The following is a 17,995-nucleotide window of genomic DNA, read 5'->3' on the forward strand; positions in this document are numbered from 1 at the left end:
AGAAAAAAAACAAAAAAAAAAAACAATTGCAACGTTCCTTTGTGAGGCTCTGAGACCTGGTTACTCTATGGGAGACATTTAGGGCTCCTCGAAGGATTCGATTACACTAGAAGTAAATACTTAAGATTTACATATACACATTGTAAATATGCACAGCTTCATACACAAGACGTCTACATACACAAGAAGTCTATATACATAACATCTACATACATAAGATCTACATACACAAGAAGTCTATATACATAAGATCTACATACATAAGATCGACATACACAAGAAGTCTATATACACAAGATCTATATACATAACATCTACATACACAAGAAGTCTATATACATAAGATCTACATACACAAGAAGCTACATACATAAGATCTACATACACAAGAAGTCTATATACATAAGATCTACATACACAAGAAGTCTATATACATAAGATCTACATACACAAGAAGTCTATATACATAAGATCTACATACACAAGAAGTCTATATACATAACATCTACATACACAAGAAGTCTATATACATAACATCTACATACATAAGAAGTCTATATACATAAGAAGTCTATATACACAAGATCTACATACACAAGAAGTCCACATACATAAGATCTACATACACAAGAAGTCTATATACATAAGATCTACATACACAAGAAGTCTATATACACAAGATCTACATACACAAGAAGTCCACATACATAAGATCTACATACACAAGAAGTCTATATACATAACATCTACATACACAAGAAGTCTATATACATAACATCTACATACACAAGAAGTCTATATACATAACATCTACATACATAAGATCTACATACACAAGAAGTCTATATACACAAGATCTACATACACAAGAAGTCCACATACATAAGATCTACATACACAAGAAGTCTATATACATAAGATCTACATACACAAGAAGTCTATATACATAAGTTCTACATACATAAGATCTACTAGAGTTACACACTTAAAAAACAAGATCTTCAAGATGTGCATATAGGCCTACACGATTTGCATCCACAAGATCTATATACACAACATTTATTTCAGCAGTAGAATTATATCTATATACACAACATTTATTTCAGCAGTACAATTAGATCTATATACACAACATTTATTTCAGCAGTACAATACGATCTATATCCCTAACGACTTGTTCACTATTTGTTTTGATATTTAAACATTTCAGTCTCTCCACTGGTCAGATTTGATCGCCAGCACGGACAAACAGCACAACAGCCAAATGACCAGCATTATAGATACGGAGAGGAAGAGAAGAGAGGCCGTGTGGGAGCTGTTCAAATCCGAGTGTGTGTTCCTCATCGACCACCTGATGGTTCTTAAACATGTTAGTCAGTCAACATTGTATACACGTGTGTTCATTTTCAAATGTGCGTTGCACGTGCGTGAGGTTAAACCGCTTTATTCAACTTTCATTTACCTTGCGAAATATGATTTCACTTTTTTTTTTTAATTGTCCGGTAGGATAATTTCCCCTTTTCTCGAATTTTTGTTAGAAGTAGAGCCAATGTATCCTCTATAATCTATATACCACTGGTGACCTTGTTCAAAGCGTTCTGAAATGTCACCACTGTGCCTAAATGACATTTTAAATTGTAGTGCCAGTTGAGTGAGTAATCTAGAAAACTAGGAGCTTTAAGTGTGGTCTCTTGTGGCACGAGTTCAAAACTAATTTAAACTAAACAAATTTCTGTTTGAAGAGGGACTTGTCCAGTTTAAATGGAATTTGAGAATTATTTTATTTGATTCTTGTTTTGTCAGGTAAAGAAATATTTGTGCAGAATTTCAGCTGGATCCGAGATTGGGTGAGGGAGAAACTACGTGGGCAAACATTTTAACCAGACAGACAGACAGACAGAGTGAAGTGATATAAGCTTTGTAAAACTAAATCAAAGTTTATTTATTTATTTTAATAATCTACTTTGGTATCAGCATAAATTTACAGATAAGCACTAGGAAATGAATAAATTAACATCTGATTTGTTATTGGATTACGATTAGTAGGCCTAACATTTGCTCAGGACTTGCTGTAGCATAATGAAGAGTGTGATGTATATGATTGATTAAGAAATAAAATTGAGTTTCAATATAGATCAGTCTAGTGAAGATGTATCGCTATAGTCTCGTATGGCATAGATATGTTTAATATTAATATTATTTAATTGAATTTAATTTTTTTCTAAAATAAAAAGTTGCTATATCAATTCATTTCTTTTATTTTTAGTGTTTCATGGAACCTCTTAAGAAGGTGCAAGTGGAGGGAAGTCTTATGTTCGCTGAACCGCAGGATTTATTTGGCAATCTGGATGAGTTGTCTTACGTAAGTCACTAGGCTCTTATACCTTGATATTTACACTGCTATCAAAGCTACACCTGTAGACACCTGGATAACATCATGGTCTGGCTAGTTAGTAAACATATCTTACAACGATATCAATTTCTAGATCAGTGGTTCTCAACTTTGTACCTGTGACACTCCCCCCCCCTCCCTGCCTCCTCCCGTCTCTTAGCCAGCTAATTATAAAACTGTAAGCTTCACGGCCATACATTCTCCAGGCCTTACAGATCAATATTCCTCTGAAACTTTTCAATAGTCAATGAAAAAATTCTCGTCAAAGAAAGGATGGAGCAGGAATGGAAGAGGTTGAAAGACATTCTAGGCACATGTAACGGGCCTACTTCTGTAACGGGGCCTACTTCTGTAACGGGGCCTAATCTTTATCAAATCCTCTTCTTGTTGCGAGATTGTTTTGGTCAGAATAAGACGTCGTGCACTGTGGTCTAAGAACATTTGAATGAGAAAGACGGATATAATTGCATTGGCAGAAACCTATTGAAACGTCTTCTGTAAGAGAATGCTAAGTTCATCTTATTGCAGACGCCTCCCTCAGTAAATAAGATAAAGTCTATCACCGTCTCTTATCTTATCTCATGTTATGTTATGAAACGACACCTCTTTATTTGATTAAAAAAAATAATCATAATGTTATTTGTCATTGTCAAGATAATAAAAATGAAAATAATGATAATAATAGTAATTGTAAATCTATGATTGTAATTTCAGAAGATAAAATTTGGCCGTTTAAAAAATAACATCTTCGCCTCTATTTTGTTATTGTAAAAAGAGGGACATGCGCACCATCGGTTGACACTATCATTAAAAAAAAATAAATTAAATTGCATGTTTTTAAAACTTACACGCTTTCCTTAAAATAGAGATGAAAATCTGAAATGTTAAAGATTTTGACGATAAAACTTCCCTTTTCGATATAAAATCTAAAGCAAACTACAGTTTCCTGATTTCAAGAGCATATTCAAGAGAGGTTACACATTTCTACCAGTGGCGGGGCTCCATTAATAAAGCGCAGTGAATAGTCATCTGCCGAAATTGAAAAACACTAAATGTGGCTCAACAAAGATGGCTAAGACAGATTTTAGGAAATCCCATGCCGAACTGGGAGTCGACCCCTTAGTGAGATTGTGACACAGCGTCGCATGAGGTTTACGGAACATTTTCACCGACAAAATGAATTACGCATATTAAGATTTGCGATGACATCCTAATACGATTTGGCGCTACACATTCATAGAGGTCCTCGGAGCAGGTGGGAAGAGGCTTCAGACATTACCAGTGACAGATTTATGTGTAAACAGCTTGACGGCAAATGCGTCGAACATCTTGGTAGGGTCTAAGTCAGTAAGAATAGCAAGTTAGGTTTTTGAAATAAAACGTTTTAATAGCAGGAAAATGCACTGTAGATACCTCAGAATATGCATTTTGTTGGCTTTCAATACCAGAAATAGTGCTTGGCAGCGGGGCTCCGCCCCGCGCTGGGGGGAGCTCCTAGCGCTCCCCCAGACCCTCTTGCTGACTATAGCGGGGAGTCTACAATTTTTCCACTAACTCCAGGAAGAACCTATCCAGAGGGTACAATAAACGTCTTCCGAAAGAATGAAGGGTCAGAATGTAATAAAGATTATGTACACACACACACACATACATACATATAAAAAAAAAAATTTTCGCCGGTGGGGGGGGGGGGGGTGAGGGGGGGGCGGAAAAATCTCCTCAACTCCCCCCCCCCCCCCTCCGAAAAAAATCCTTGCAGGTGTGTTTGCACTCTGCTAAGTTATTTTCATGTAACAAAGACTTGGTGCCACACTGCACTTTTACTCTAACCCCTACAACCCTAGACAAATTAATTGTTTATAGAACATCATTAGATATCCTAGTATCTGATATAACAATTTACCAATTTTCTGCCAACATTCCTCTTTCTAAATCGATAATAAAGCAAGATCTCATGCTCACCTTTTAGAGACCACTTATTTACTTGTTAGGAAAAGCTGTCTTACTTAATAGGAACCACTGGTTTGTTTCTTGAATTCTGTTGTTTCCCTTGTTTAGAACCACTGGTTACTAGAGTGCCCATTTTCATGTAAGTTTTTCTCCTCTTGTCTCCTTTTTTTTTCTTTTAATATGAAGGTGTCATGTATAACTTCTCTGTTGTTGGTTGATAATTGGATATCTCTTTCTCCAGGTGAGCTACACATTTTGTAAAGATTTTATTGCTGCCCTCCTGAAGGACATGAGCATCACTGACTTTGGCAGAACTAATGTATTGCTCAAAGCTTTTCAAAGGGTAAGACACTTTCAAGATCTATTTGTGAAACTTAAATATCTGAAAAGTTATGACAATTACACTTTTAACTATTAAACTCTCATATTTCTAAGGGAAGTAAAGCTGCTATTTAGGGGCCTACATTTTTTAAAATATGGTTATCTTCCTTTGATCATAAAATAGTAATGAATTTAAGGCATTACACAGCGAACAAAAAAATATGGGTTTGTTTTAAAGAAAGAAAATGTAGTTTATTTTAAATAAATAATTACATTTACACAATTTTATTTTAAGCATTGCCTTTGAAAAATGAAAATCTGAATTCTTTTAAAACATCATTATATTTTTAAATTTACATCTGGTTTATTGACTTTAAGTAATGATATATTCATCTTGGACTTAAAATAAATAATCTTCTATATTTGTAGCCTTTACATTATGAGTTTTCAATATCAATAAAATAGTGTATTCTTCTTTTATGTTTAAAGGTTTGGTGCTAAATATATTTGTAGGTATTTAACAAATTTATTTGTGTATTTTTATTTGTTTAATTCAGAATGACATTTACTATACACTAAGTAATTTTACACATTTGTCACAGAAGAATGATTCAAAATAATTTTTAATAGAAAAAAAATTGGTTCTCTAGAATCATTAGATGTACACTGGAGAATTCTCCAGTGTATTAGTATCAATGCACAACATTCACCCAGTTTATACATATATCACTTCTATATTTATTTGACATTCCTCCTGCATTATTTTTAACAGAAGAGAAACTTGTTGATTACATTATTTAATAAATAAAAACATTGTAGTAGCCAACTAGATCTACATCTAAAAAAAACAAAAATATAATATTGTTAATTAGAAACTATTTTACAGGATATATGTTTAATTAATTAAGTTTTGTTAATCAAGTAAAAATGCATGTGGAAATGTATAGAGTCTGTTTTTAGCATACTGAAAGAGTTGCTATTACATTCACGTTTAGTCGTGGGCATCAAACACACAAAATTGTATGTAAATTAACATGTTTTTATACTGGTGTAGATTAATATATCAGTTGTTTTACAGTAAATATTAATTTTACTTTTCATTTTATAACAATCATTATTTCCTCTCCACTTTTTAGTTTTCTGCACATTCCCGAGATGGCGCTGTTTACCATTCCTACTGTCTGAATTATGCCAATGCTTTAACGTATTTGGAGAAACTTAGAGCCAATTCTGAGTTTTCTGAATTTGAAAAGGTAACAAATCAATCAACATCACATCCTACATTTATTTGTATAGCTTAGAAAGAACTATTTTCACAGATTTCGTTTTGTAGTTGAAAATCCTTTAGAAGTGAAACATTTCTTTTATGAAACAATTATACAAAGTGAAGCAGGCTTAATTGTTGTAAATATAAGGCAAACACTCAACGAAAGGTAGGAAGTAATAATAAACGATGCATTTATTATAAGCTATCAACAAATAGTTAGACTTGGACTTCCGCTATCAAGTCACAGGGAGTAATGCCTTAAGCTCTAAGAGTCCTACTTAATACCAGAACAGCAGAACAGACCACCGACACGCTTCCCAGTGTCACTCCAGGTCTTTCAAATAATTCACTAGTATCACACAGGACAAAACCTAGCCCCAGACTGTTCAGACTCTCACAACCTTAGCCACAACAGTCCTTCCTTCTGTAGAATCAACATATCTTCTACTACTTGTGTTGAATGGTGCTCTGATGCTTATCTTATATAATACAGACATTACTTCAAAAAAGAAGATGATTACGTCCTACGCGTCATGCACTCAGTCATGCATATTAACCAATGACTTAAATTCTGCCAAGTCACTGGTTTTCCTGGCTGATATGCGCACCATCGGTGTGGCGCGGGAGCAAAGTTACAACAATATCCAATTCACATGAAACATTATTCAAATATCTGGATTTTCTCCTGATGACTGATTCTGTGTATTTTATAAATATTGAAAATTGATAGATAATATATTTCAAAATGAAGAAAAATCACTTTCAATTTTATTCTAAATCTCAAATATCGATTGTCAGCCTAAATCTTAATTTTCATCAAAATTTTTAATCTTATTCTATATTTCAGTCTCAATTTCAATCTCAAATTAAATCTTAATCTCCATTTAAATTTTAGTTTCATTGTAAAAATCAATTTCAATGTCTTTTTCAATATATATTTCCATTTCAATCTCAATTTCATTGTAAACTCAATTTGAAATGAATTTTAATCTCAATCTCAATTTCAAACAATCTCAATTTCAAACAATCTCAATTTCATTCTTGATCTAAATTTCATGTAAAACTTGATCTCTATTTAATCTCAATCACAAATTCATTGTAAATTTCCTTAATCTTAATGTCATTTTAAATCTCAATTTTAATCTCAATCTCAATGTGAATGTTTTTGGCCAGTGGTGTGAACAAGATTCTCGATGTAACAGACTGCAACTGACAGATCTTCTTGTAGCTCCAATGCAGCACTGCACTAAGCTTCCTTTACTCTTGCACAATGTCAGGAAGTATACAGCAGATGAGGATGAGAGGCAGCAGGTAGCAGAGAGTATAGAGAAGATGGAAGCATCACTTAGTAAGTAGACTATGGTCTCCTTCTATGGGCTCCTTTATCCGCGAAGCGATTATTGATCATCTCATGGAAATGAGATTAACGCCTGGGCATTTGCTGTGGTCAGAACTCACAAATCAGTTCCCCCTCTCCTCGCAGCTGATGTATCCAAAGAAAGGTTCTGCCAGGGTGTAGCACTGGGTAGAATATGGTAATGATGTATTAAATCACAGACAAGAACTACTCGTTTCTTAGAAAGGGATTAGTATGTCATACAGTTCAATGTATTCAAAAGAAAATCATTTTATCTTTATGATAACTTAAAATAAAAAAACATTTTTTTTAGTAAATAATTTTAATTTTAATGGAAGCTTCAGACCAGGAATTTTTTTTTGGAAAGACTGAATATGTCTATTTGCCATATTGAAATTGTAAATTAATGTTTTAGATCTCAATTTGAAATTTTGCAATAAATAGATTATAGACCCAAGTGAAGTAATTTATAAAAAATAATCCCTGATTCATAAGCGTTATCTCTTTTATTTACAGATACAGCCATATCTGTTTCTTAATTTAAAGTCACATATTCTTTTTTTCCACCTTAAAACAGAAAATATCTGTCATATATTTGTTATAAGACAATATAACATTTATTTTCATGTTCCAAGACATTATTACATGGAAAAGAAAGTTTGTTTTTTTATGAACTTTTCAGAGCAGCTTGAAGAAAAAATGAAGTGGATAAAAAATTTTGAAAGAGTTCAAGAAATCCAAAGACAAATCGTCTGGCCCACTGTTACAGAATTAGATCCCAGATGTGTCATCCCAGAGGTAAACAAGAGGTTTTTAAGATTTTAATAACCTACTACAAAAACCCAAAGTCTTCCATAGGTGATTTTTCAGAAAGTATTTAAAGGCTTACCTCCCTTCTTCCATTTTCTTCCAGAAATTGTCAAGTGATTTTTCCTTAACAAAAAAATTACTTTCTAACATAAATTTAAATTGAGATTTGAAATATATCTTGAAGATTTTTTTCTTAGCAGAAATATATACTCAAAGTCAGAACATTTTTGCAATAACTATGTAATTTTTATTTTGTGATAAGTAAACAGTTCATATTTGATAGCTCCCGGAAAATAGCATTCATACATTTCACTCCCATTTAGTTACAAAACTAACCTAAAGATACTCCCAGAATCCAATGGAGAAGAGAGGCTACAGAAAACACAAACACAAATATAAACTAATATTTCTGTGGATTAAAATATTTCTCAGCTGCTTTGTTTCCATACATGGCTGTATGTGGTAAGCAATCTGGACTATCATCATGATGGTGAATCTTGTCCCTTGTCTTTTTTTTTCAGCTCTTTGAAAATAAAAATGTGCCTCTTATTGCGTGTAAAATATGAGGTGACAATCTTTGTTTCCAAAGATTAATGAGGGGGTCATTTAATGATGTGGCTATGTAGAGCTATCTGTGTGAACTATTCATTTCAGAAGATGAGATGAAACATAACAGTTGTCTCCTGGAGGAGATGTGGCCAAATTAATTTTTTTTTCCTTGCAGCTATTTTTGGTTTATGCCACTGTCTTTGTAAGAGTACTCTAGATGTTATTTCAGAAGAACATTGTTACTGAGTCTTTATATAACAGCTACTTTTCCTCCATTATGGGCCTACACTGGCAAGACTACATGACAAATAAAATTTTTCTACTGGAGTCCGAGGTGGACAGAATAGAAGCATTAATTTTCATTCAACAGCTGCGGTGCGTCATACACTTATATCTTATGGGAGACTACTGCATGCCAAAGGCAATCATCTTTGGCGAGCTTAAAAGAGGACATCATAATAGAAATTCCCCTTGTAACTCCATAAAGATTAACTCAGCCACTATTTCACCCTCACTGGCATAGAGTAAAGTAGCTGGAAGCAGATGGAGAGCTCTCACAAATACCACAAAACACACTTGTGAGACCCCCCACACACAAAAAAAAACCTTTCTGAAGACAGGTACAGAAAATGAAAAATACATTCAGTAGATTCAGGTAGACAATGGCTTTGTCTGCATCAGTGTGGAAAAAATATGTAGGTCGCAACTGGGTTTGCACAGACATGTGAAACACTGCACTCATCATTAATCTTTGGTATCAAAGTCATAATAATCATAATTATTAGTAGTATGGTAAACCTTTATATAATGAAACAATAATTTCAGAGGGGGAGGGAAGCGAAATACGATTCATACATTTTTCTTGAAAAACTAAAAAAATGTATTTAAATAAATTTAATTTCGTAACCTAAAAGGCTAATGTGTTGTAGTATTTATTTATTTATGTTTTTTTTTTAAGTCTCTCCTTTCATTGTGCAGTCATAATGTCAAAACTTTGATATCTACTTTATACTTTCAGAGTTTAAAATCTAGTCTCTGTAAACAGCCGTGTGAACGTCTTCTGATATGTCCTAAGAGACAACTTCTACATGAGGGGCAATTAACTCTTGTGGGTATGTCCCTTGTAAAGTATAACTCTATATTTATTGATTAATGCTCTTGAAACACTTGAATACATTCTCATCAGGCTGATCTAAAGGACCAAAAATAATTTAACCAAATCTTTTAGTTCTTTATGTGAGTCAATCCAATTAAACACATTATTTTTAACACCAGTGATATAATTTCTTTTCAGAAACACCTAAGCCTCTTGATATTCATATGTTTTTGTTTGATGACATTTTACTTATTTCAAAAGTCAAGAAAATACCTAGAAAAGTAAGTCAGTCAGTAATAATCTTGTCATTCAGTTTTCTCACAATAAATAGATCCATAAAGTTTGAAAAGCTCTTCTTTGTCTATGTGATCACTTCATTTATGACCATATTCATGTCATACATACATATAGAGACTTTAACAATCCTAAGTCATTGATTTGCCAGGCTGATTCAGGCAACTAGTTATATAGCATAATGGTACCAGGGAAGAAATTGAACTTCTAAGAATTCTTTCTAGCATATAGAATAAAAAATGCACCTTTATCTTTTTTTAAACATTGTGTAAAATTTAAAAGACTGTTAGAGTGTTTCAATTATCTGTTAAGTCCATATTTGTCCAACCCAATATTTTATGTCAAATTAAAAAAAATAATTTCTATGCTAATATTTGATTTTTATATATCTTACAATATTCAGTCCAAGCAGTCTAATTCTGAGTTGCAGACATTAGGGACATCTGACAGGACTTCATATATTGTGCTAAGACAACCTCTGGCATTGGACAGGTTTACAATTCATGATATTTCACCGTCCGATGCAGCAGGTTTGTGTTTCTTTCTTATCAATTTATGAAAATGACAAAAATATATCTTTTTTTTTATCAGTAAGCAAAAACAATTTTCTTTTTAATGTTGAGTGCATAAAATAACTATGGAGATGGAGAGAGAGAGAGAGAGAGTTAATAATAATGTACTATATACAAAAAAATATTATGTCTTTTTTAGTCTAAATGAAAAAAAAATATGTTGTTTGTTTTTTTAGATTCAAAGTGAATGAATTTTGTTAAGAATTATATTTCACTCATAATATTTTGTATGTAGAACTCAGATACAAAAACAATAATTTTTTTATAGCTTAGATTAATGATATTAAGGGGCATAATAATTTGCTTTTATTTCCACAGTAAATGGGTTAAAACATTGTTTTGTTTTGGTACATATTTCAAGATTCCAGCAAATTATTGGTGCATTTACATTTCAGGCAGCATGTGATGCTACTAAAGTAGGTCAATGTTCTTTAATTATGTCATAAAAACCAATAATGAAATGGAAAATAAAATGCTTGAAATTTTACAATGTAAAGAGATTTTGATTATTTTTCAACTGTCTCATTAACAGAATACCTGGCTGCTCCAGATCAGAGATGCTATGGAAGCATACGCCAAGGCAGCAAGCAGCAGAAACAATTCTTTCAAAGAAAACAGAGACCCCAAAACGGAAGAAAAAGAGACAATGCCAAAACTGAGGGACAGGACTGAAATGAATTATCAGAACTCTAATGCACCCAGAAGATATTTAAATGGACAAAACAGTTTAAAAAATGTTCCTACCAAATCTCGTTCTATGGATGCAGTTTTTATTTGATTGCAATTCCGTGACTTCTTGATTGTTCAACTGTGTGATTATTCTTAATAACTATGTTGAGTTCATTCAAGTACAATATCCTGAAGCCTATATATGTGATAGGATGGTTGCCTGGCCATGTGATATGTCCTGTGTAGTCTCAATGGTCCTGGGTTTGAGCCCTGCCCACTGCATTCCCTGCCATCCTGCAAGAGGTTTGTGTGTGGATCTAATGATATTTATTTGAAATGACCATCCAAAATATTTCAAACAAAAATATTTTATTGATGCATGACTTAGGAATGATAAGGAGCCTATCATCATCTTTCAGGTCATGGCTGTATGTTATGGTAAAAAAAGAAAAAACAAAAACAAGCAGATGAAAAAAATACATGTGACATAACATTGAGAAAGTGGATATTCAATATCTGTCAGCAGAATACAGAATGGACAGAATTGCAACATGTTGGCTTCCTTCAAATGACTGGTTCATCTCGTAGAATTTTTTCATGTGTCAACATGACCCTTCATGTTAAACATAAGTCTACCAGACATCGCGGGTGAAAATCATTCAGTAGAATAAGCACTTAAGATTTTAATCTTTTGCTATACTGATAGATTTTTAGAGAAAATATGTTTAATAACAATACCTCTATTCCAGTTGCAATTTTAGAATGAGTAAAACCTGGTGGACATGGTTCTTGAAAATGGCTCCAATGACTTTCCTCAATAATTTTTCTATATATATGACAGTTGATGTTTATTTTTATGAAAAGAATTTTTATCTCAATGGCCACACTGAAAAAAAGTCTAGTTTAGTCATTATTATTTTTCAAAGTATAAAAAAAAATATTTAAATTTGGTTAGAGAACTAGAAAATATTTATCTTGAACAGACTCTACGCCTTTTGGTATTTCTGCATGTAGGCCCTATTTATTAAAAAGTTTAAACCAGGATTTATTTTATTGCAATGAATGTAGAAAGTTATTCTGTTCTGCTGGAAAAAATAGGTGTAATTAAAGCATTTATTCTGAAATGTACATTTTTTACTACTTTTTCTTTATACTGTCAGTGTCTCAAAATCCACAAGTACTGCTGTACTTCCCTGTAGTAGCATCTAAACTACATCTTTACCAAATCGGTGTATAACTATTGTGTCCCATAAACCACATGTCTTTCACAGTATTTTATTTTACTTTTAAGTCATTATCTTTCATTTGGCTGAGATCCCAATTTTTTTTGTTTAATTCTGTTATTTATTCTGCTCTTATTTGAAAGTCTCTCATGTTTGGAGTCCACAATCTCATTCATTCATGTCTGTATATTCCTCCTGGTTTCATAGCAGTGATATAGTCACCTACATTTTGATGCTGTCTAGAAACAAAAGTTTTGGGACAAATATTTCTATGCGTTGTATTATAAGCTTCATTTTGTGTGAAAACTTCATTTTAATTGTAAAGCATTTTTGTAAAAAATATTTGATGATTGTTTTGTATACATCATTATTCTTGTAAATTTTTTAAAGTGATAATGAAATTAATGTTTCCTAATTAACTTGTTTTGTACATTGTTGGTTATCAGATGGCATTTTTTTATTGTTGGAAATTTAAAGTAAATAACTCTATTCTGTATTCTATCTATACAAATAAAAAGAAAAATTATTTTCAAATCATATTTATTTAATGTTGTGGTTTGTAAACTGGAAAAAAACAATATAAATTTCTGAAATGGCATTTTTTTAGTTTACGACAGTTTTACAGCATGGCTGTCTGGTTATGCACTCCAGACTGTTGTCAGGATGGCTCTCAGCTCTAACTCTGCCTAATACCATCCTCTGCTGCCCTGCTGGTGCTTTGGGCTTGGATGTAATAATTCTAAAGGAACATCTAAAACTTTTACAACAATTCATTAAGAAAATGTGATAGTTTAAATTCTTAATGTTTTACTGGGGGAGAGGGGGGGGGGGGTTCTTGTCTAAAATAAAATTGTATATTTATAGTTAATATATTTACTGTACTCATAGCTGAAAATAGAATTTTAATAAGGTTAAGACTTGATATAGACATCTTCCTACAGTGACCCTTGTAATTTAGTTCAAGTTGTTTGTATTTTAAAAAGTCAAACTGGATTAAGTATTTCTTAAAATGTATATTTCTTAATTTTTAACTTTTATCAAAAATTATTTTATCTTGAGTCAGTATCACTCTTCTTTTATTTTAACTAAATAAGCTGAAAAAAAAAAAGATTATTTAATTTGAAAATGTATTAAGAACACATACAGCATTTTTTATCTTGAAGAAATCTTGACTGATTTAAATTCAAAATATATTGAGTAAAGAAATACTTTAATAATAATATATTAATAGCCTATCTATAATTTTACAATTCAGAAAGTAAATAATTTTAATACATCTCTAATCAAATACAAGCTGAAAGCATTAGTCAGACTCTAATGCAAAGAATTGAAGACTATAACTTTTTTTCTTATATTAAAATCATGAATAACATGCTACTTTTATTTTGAAGCTGCATTGTAGATTAAACACTTAATGGGCTATTTAATAATAAACAGATTATTATCAAGTTGCCATTAATAATAATAAAAGAACATAAAAGAATAAAAAAAAAAGTTTGTAATTAGGCAAGACAAGATTTATTCCTAAAACAACTTTGCATTGTTTGTAAATGTATTGTCAATTTGTCATTGTTATTTAACATGAAATCGCAGATCCAATTTTTAACAAAATTATTTTTTTATTTTGATGTTGAACTTCTAGTCCTAAGGCGCCATTGTTTATTGTAAACAAAAATTTCTTTGCCAAAAAGAAACAAACATAAAATTCCAAAGAAAAAAAATATTTACATATGTACATTGCAATATTTTTATATATCTATGTTTTTTAAATTTAACAAAATTGAAATGACAGGCTATGGTAGGTTTAAAAAAAAAAAGTTTTAGTGTTTTGTAAAGTTTCTTTTTATTTCTCCTTTGTTTTTTTTTTTTTTTTTTTTTATTTTTGTTAGTACTTTCTGTTTTTATAATTGGTTTTCTAAATCATTAAAAATGTTTATGATTGTTTAGTTTCCAGACAAAGAATTGATAAGATTTTTTTGTTTAATGATATGAAAAGGATGTAGTTTTTCAAGCCTTGTTGGCATCCTTCAGGCATGGTTCATCTGGTAAAACATTATATCATAGGACTGTGGAGCCCTATTGTCAAGAAACAAAAGTTGATATGTAACATGTTGACTGTAAAAAAAGAAATGTTTATTGTTACTCTGAATTTTTAAATATGAATTTGTGGTAACCCAGTGGAAAATACTCAATATTTTTTTTTCCAGTGCATTGTCATATTGTTAACCTAGAAGAATGAACAACAACACTTTGAAAGTCGACTATACAAAGAAAAAAAACATATTTATTCTTCTACATAACCAAAACTGGAGAGGGACAGAACCCTTGTCATTTCCTGATATTTAATACAAATGATACAATATTTTTTTACAAAACTTTGATGTTTATATTGCATAGACATATAGTACAACATATCTATCAACACACAGGGCTACAAACCTATCAACACACATCAAGTTGGGATGGATGGAAAGTATAATGTTGGTTAATTATGAAAACTGTTTTAAATTTATTCATACCATTTTAAAGCTTATAAATAAATTTGTACATATCCTCCATAATTAACGTCTTACCTTTCAGACCGTAATAAGACTGTAATAATTTAAACATATCATGGCATCTTTTGTAAGTCTATTCTTTTGTTTATATCTCCAGATATATTCTTTTTTTGTTCACACACAAAAAAGTTTGTTTTTTTCTTTATGTATGTGAGTTATGCCAAAAGTTTAAGCTAATTTTAACCTAGGACAATGCAACCATTTAGATGTCATTAAAACCTTTGTTTATTGGCCTTATGTACCAGAGCTGTAAAGTAACAATATCTCTTCCCATGTGTATATTATAGCCCTACTTCTGGCCTTTGTAAAGTCAAAGTTTATGGATGTAATTCTTTGTTGTAAGTATATCACATATCTATCCCTACAATGTCCACTTGTGTGGTTTCGTCTCTTACCAAATAGTTTTGAAAACTGTCCAATAAAGAATGTATTTATTTGTAAAAATAAAAATGTCAAACAATTCAATTCCATAAATCTCAAACAGTTTTTCTTTTTGTTTTCTTTTGGGTTTACATGATCAGTTCATGAAAAAGAAGAGAGTTAGTTTGAAAGAGCAAATGAAAGAGAAAGATGCAAAGATAAAATAGATCTGGACAAAGTGGTGGAAGAGGAATATCAAGCTTTTCAATTCAGTGGCAGCTTAAGTCATCTTTACCATAGTCTGTTAAACCGTAGTGGCACAACTCATGATCCGATGACCTTTTTTCCCATTCCTCTCTGTCTATTTTCTTGAATGGAATATCTTTCAATGACTAACGCGTTGTTTGCCTCTTTCTTTTTTCCTGGTACTTTTTTGGCCATACAGGTTTAGTTTGCTTTTTTTTTTTACACTGGTTTGCAGCAAAAATAAAACATTTAATCAACAGTGTAGAGCAGTCATTGCATGCTATAGCCTACTGCACATCAGGTGAATAGCTTGACTATGTCAGGTTCATGGTTTCTGTCACTACCATACTTATTTGCTTATCTGGCGAATAGCTGACTTTAGTTAGGTACATGGTTCCCTGTCACTGACATAACTTATTGCACATCAGGTGAATTGCTTGACTTAAGTCTGATCCATGGTTCCCTGTCACTGACATAACTTATTGCACATCAGGGGGATTGCTTGTTTTAAGTTAGGTCCATGGTTCCCTGTCACTGACATAACTTATTGCACATCAGGTGAATTGCTTGAATTAAATCTGATCCATGGTTCCCTGTCACTGACCTACTTTTTGTTGGCCTCCTCAGTCTTTATGATTATGGTTGCTTCGGATAAAGGAGTTGAAACCTGTGCATTATTTATGGTAGGAACGGTTGTCTCCCGAAGCCTTTCCCGTGTTTGGATATAGCCACAAGGGGAAGCTTAGAATCACAGTTTTTCTTCTTCTTGATGGTTAGCTAACCAAGGCGTTAATAACTTTTCGGAACCACATCAGGAAAATAGATCGACTTAAGTCCGATCCATGGTTTCCTGTCATTGACATAGTTTTATATCATACGTGAAGAGAATATTTGACCTGTTGTCAATGCCCAAGGGCCATAGGGGACTTAATTAAGAACTTTTTTTTTATTTTTGCCCACACCAAGAGACTATAAGAAGCTGAAATACAAATATGTTAAAATCGTGTTCATTAAAACTAATCTATCCTTGAAAGGATATTGTAAGATGCTCCTCAGGGCTACGATGGTTCTGTAAGCATTGGAGGAAGAAAATGTTCTAACTTGCTCTTGGCGGACGACATAGAACTAGTTGACTTGGTCATGCGCATAGACAAGACTTCGGCAGCATATGGTAAGGTAGACAAATCAGTGCTGAAAAAAACACAAACTATGACCGAAAGCCAACAGGGCTTTATAAGCGATAAGCTAAACAAGTCTCAGTAGCTTTATATACCTTGGAGCTGTTTTCTGAACTACTGGCAAGAATTGCACAATTGCTAAACTCAAAACAATCTGGACAGACAAAGGCAAAGTCCTAGACACTAAAGAATAATACGCTACCTGGCCACGGCCACATTCTTACACGAACGCGAATCCTGGACGCTGACTGCAGATCTCGAGAAGAGGATTCTAGCAATGGAGCTAAGATGCTACAGAAAGATCCTAGGTGTCACTTACAAAGACCGCGTCACGAATGAAGAGATTAAGAGGATTAATACAGCAATTGGACTCAACATGACCCTCTAACCATCATCAAAAAAAAAAAAAAACAATAGCCTACCAGGCAGAAGAAGACAGCAAGGAAGACAGTGATGGGAAGAGAACATCCAAGAATTGAATGAAATTCTATCCAAGGCAAAGGATAGAGAGGAATGGAGACGGTTGACAGATCTTGTGTGGTGCCCCAACAGTCCAATAGACTAATGGATTGGTGAACAAGAATCTATCCAGATAAGAGTACTTAGCATCTAACAATTCCACACGCATTTTCAATTTAAAAACAAAATTTATCAAATATAACGAATTTTCATTTTTTTTTTATTGATTCGTGTATTTTCATCGACAATGAATAATTTTGCAAAGCAAGGTTCATGGTTTCAGAACGAGACAACGAGTCAACAATATTCCGAGACTTACCTAGTACATATAGAGCTATAGAGTTATGATATGTTTGAGATTAAATCCATGTTTCGCAACGGACCTTATTTACCAATCGTAATCAAACAACATTTAGGCTTGTCTTCTATACAAATTAAATAATACACACAGGCTATCACGTGACAGTTTTTTTTTTCATTGTTTTGTCAATATTATCACGTGGCTAAATGTTGTTTGTTTACGATTGGTAAATGAGGTCCATTTTTCTCTAAAAAAAATTTTACTTTGTTTAAAATAGGTATCGTAGCTGTATGTTATAGGTATCTTGCTGTGTATGATAGGTATAGAAGCTGTTTATGATAGGTATGGTAGCTGTTTATAGTTAACCCACGTAACTATCGGCGACAGAGAGCA

General features: G+C 32.4%; 1 protein-coding gene across 4 annotated transcripts in view; it reads left to right on the forward strand.

Annotated features, from left to right (window-relative positions):
* LOC106054127 (uncharacterized) overlaps positions 1–13,302 on the forward strand; it is a 426,772-nt gene extending 413,470 nt beyond the window's left edge. For all 4 annotated transcript variants that reach the window (XM_056025641.1, XM_056025642.1, XM_056025644.1 and 1 more), the window contains 11 exons: positions 1,211–1,369; positions 2,267–2,362; positions 4,584–4,685; positions 5,800–5,916; positions 7,104–7,278; positions 7,970–8,085; positions 9,665–9,758; positions 9,941–10,023; positions 10,440–10,566; positions 10,927–11,024; positions 11,141–13,302. In XM_056025641.1, coding sequence (XP_055881616.1) covers positions 1,211–1,369; positions 2,267–2,362; positions 4,584–4,685; positions 5,800–5,916; positions 7,104–7,278; positions 7,970–8,085; positions 9,665–9,758; positions 9,941–10,023; positions 10,440–10,566; positions 10,927–11,024; positions 11,141–11,386 — 1,413 coding nt within the window. In that variant the 3' untranslated portion in view covers positions 11,387–13,302. The remainder of the gene's footprint in view (positions 1–1,210; positions 1,370–2,266; positions 2,363–4,583; positions 4,686–5,799; positions 5,917–7,103; positions 7,279–7,969; positions 8,086–9,664; positions 9,759–9,940; positions 10,024–10,439; positions 10,567–10,926; positions 11,025–11,140) is intronic.
* Positions 13,303–17,995: the final 4,693 nt, after the last annotated feature.

This window comes from Biomphalaria glabrata, chromosome 4, assembly GCF_947242115.1.
Source record: "Biomphalaria glabrata chromosome 4, xgBioGlab47.1, whole genome shotgun sequence".
Classification (NCBI taxonomy): domain Eukaryota; kingdom Metazoa; phylum Mollusca; class Gastropoda; family Planorbidae; genus Biomphalaria; species Biomphalaria glabrata.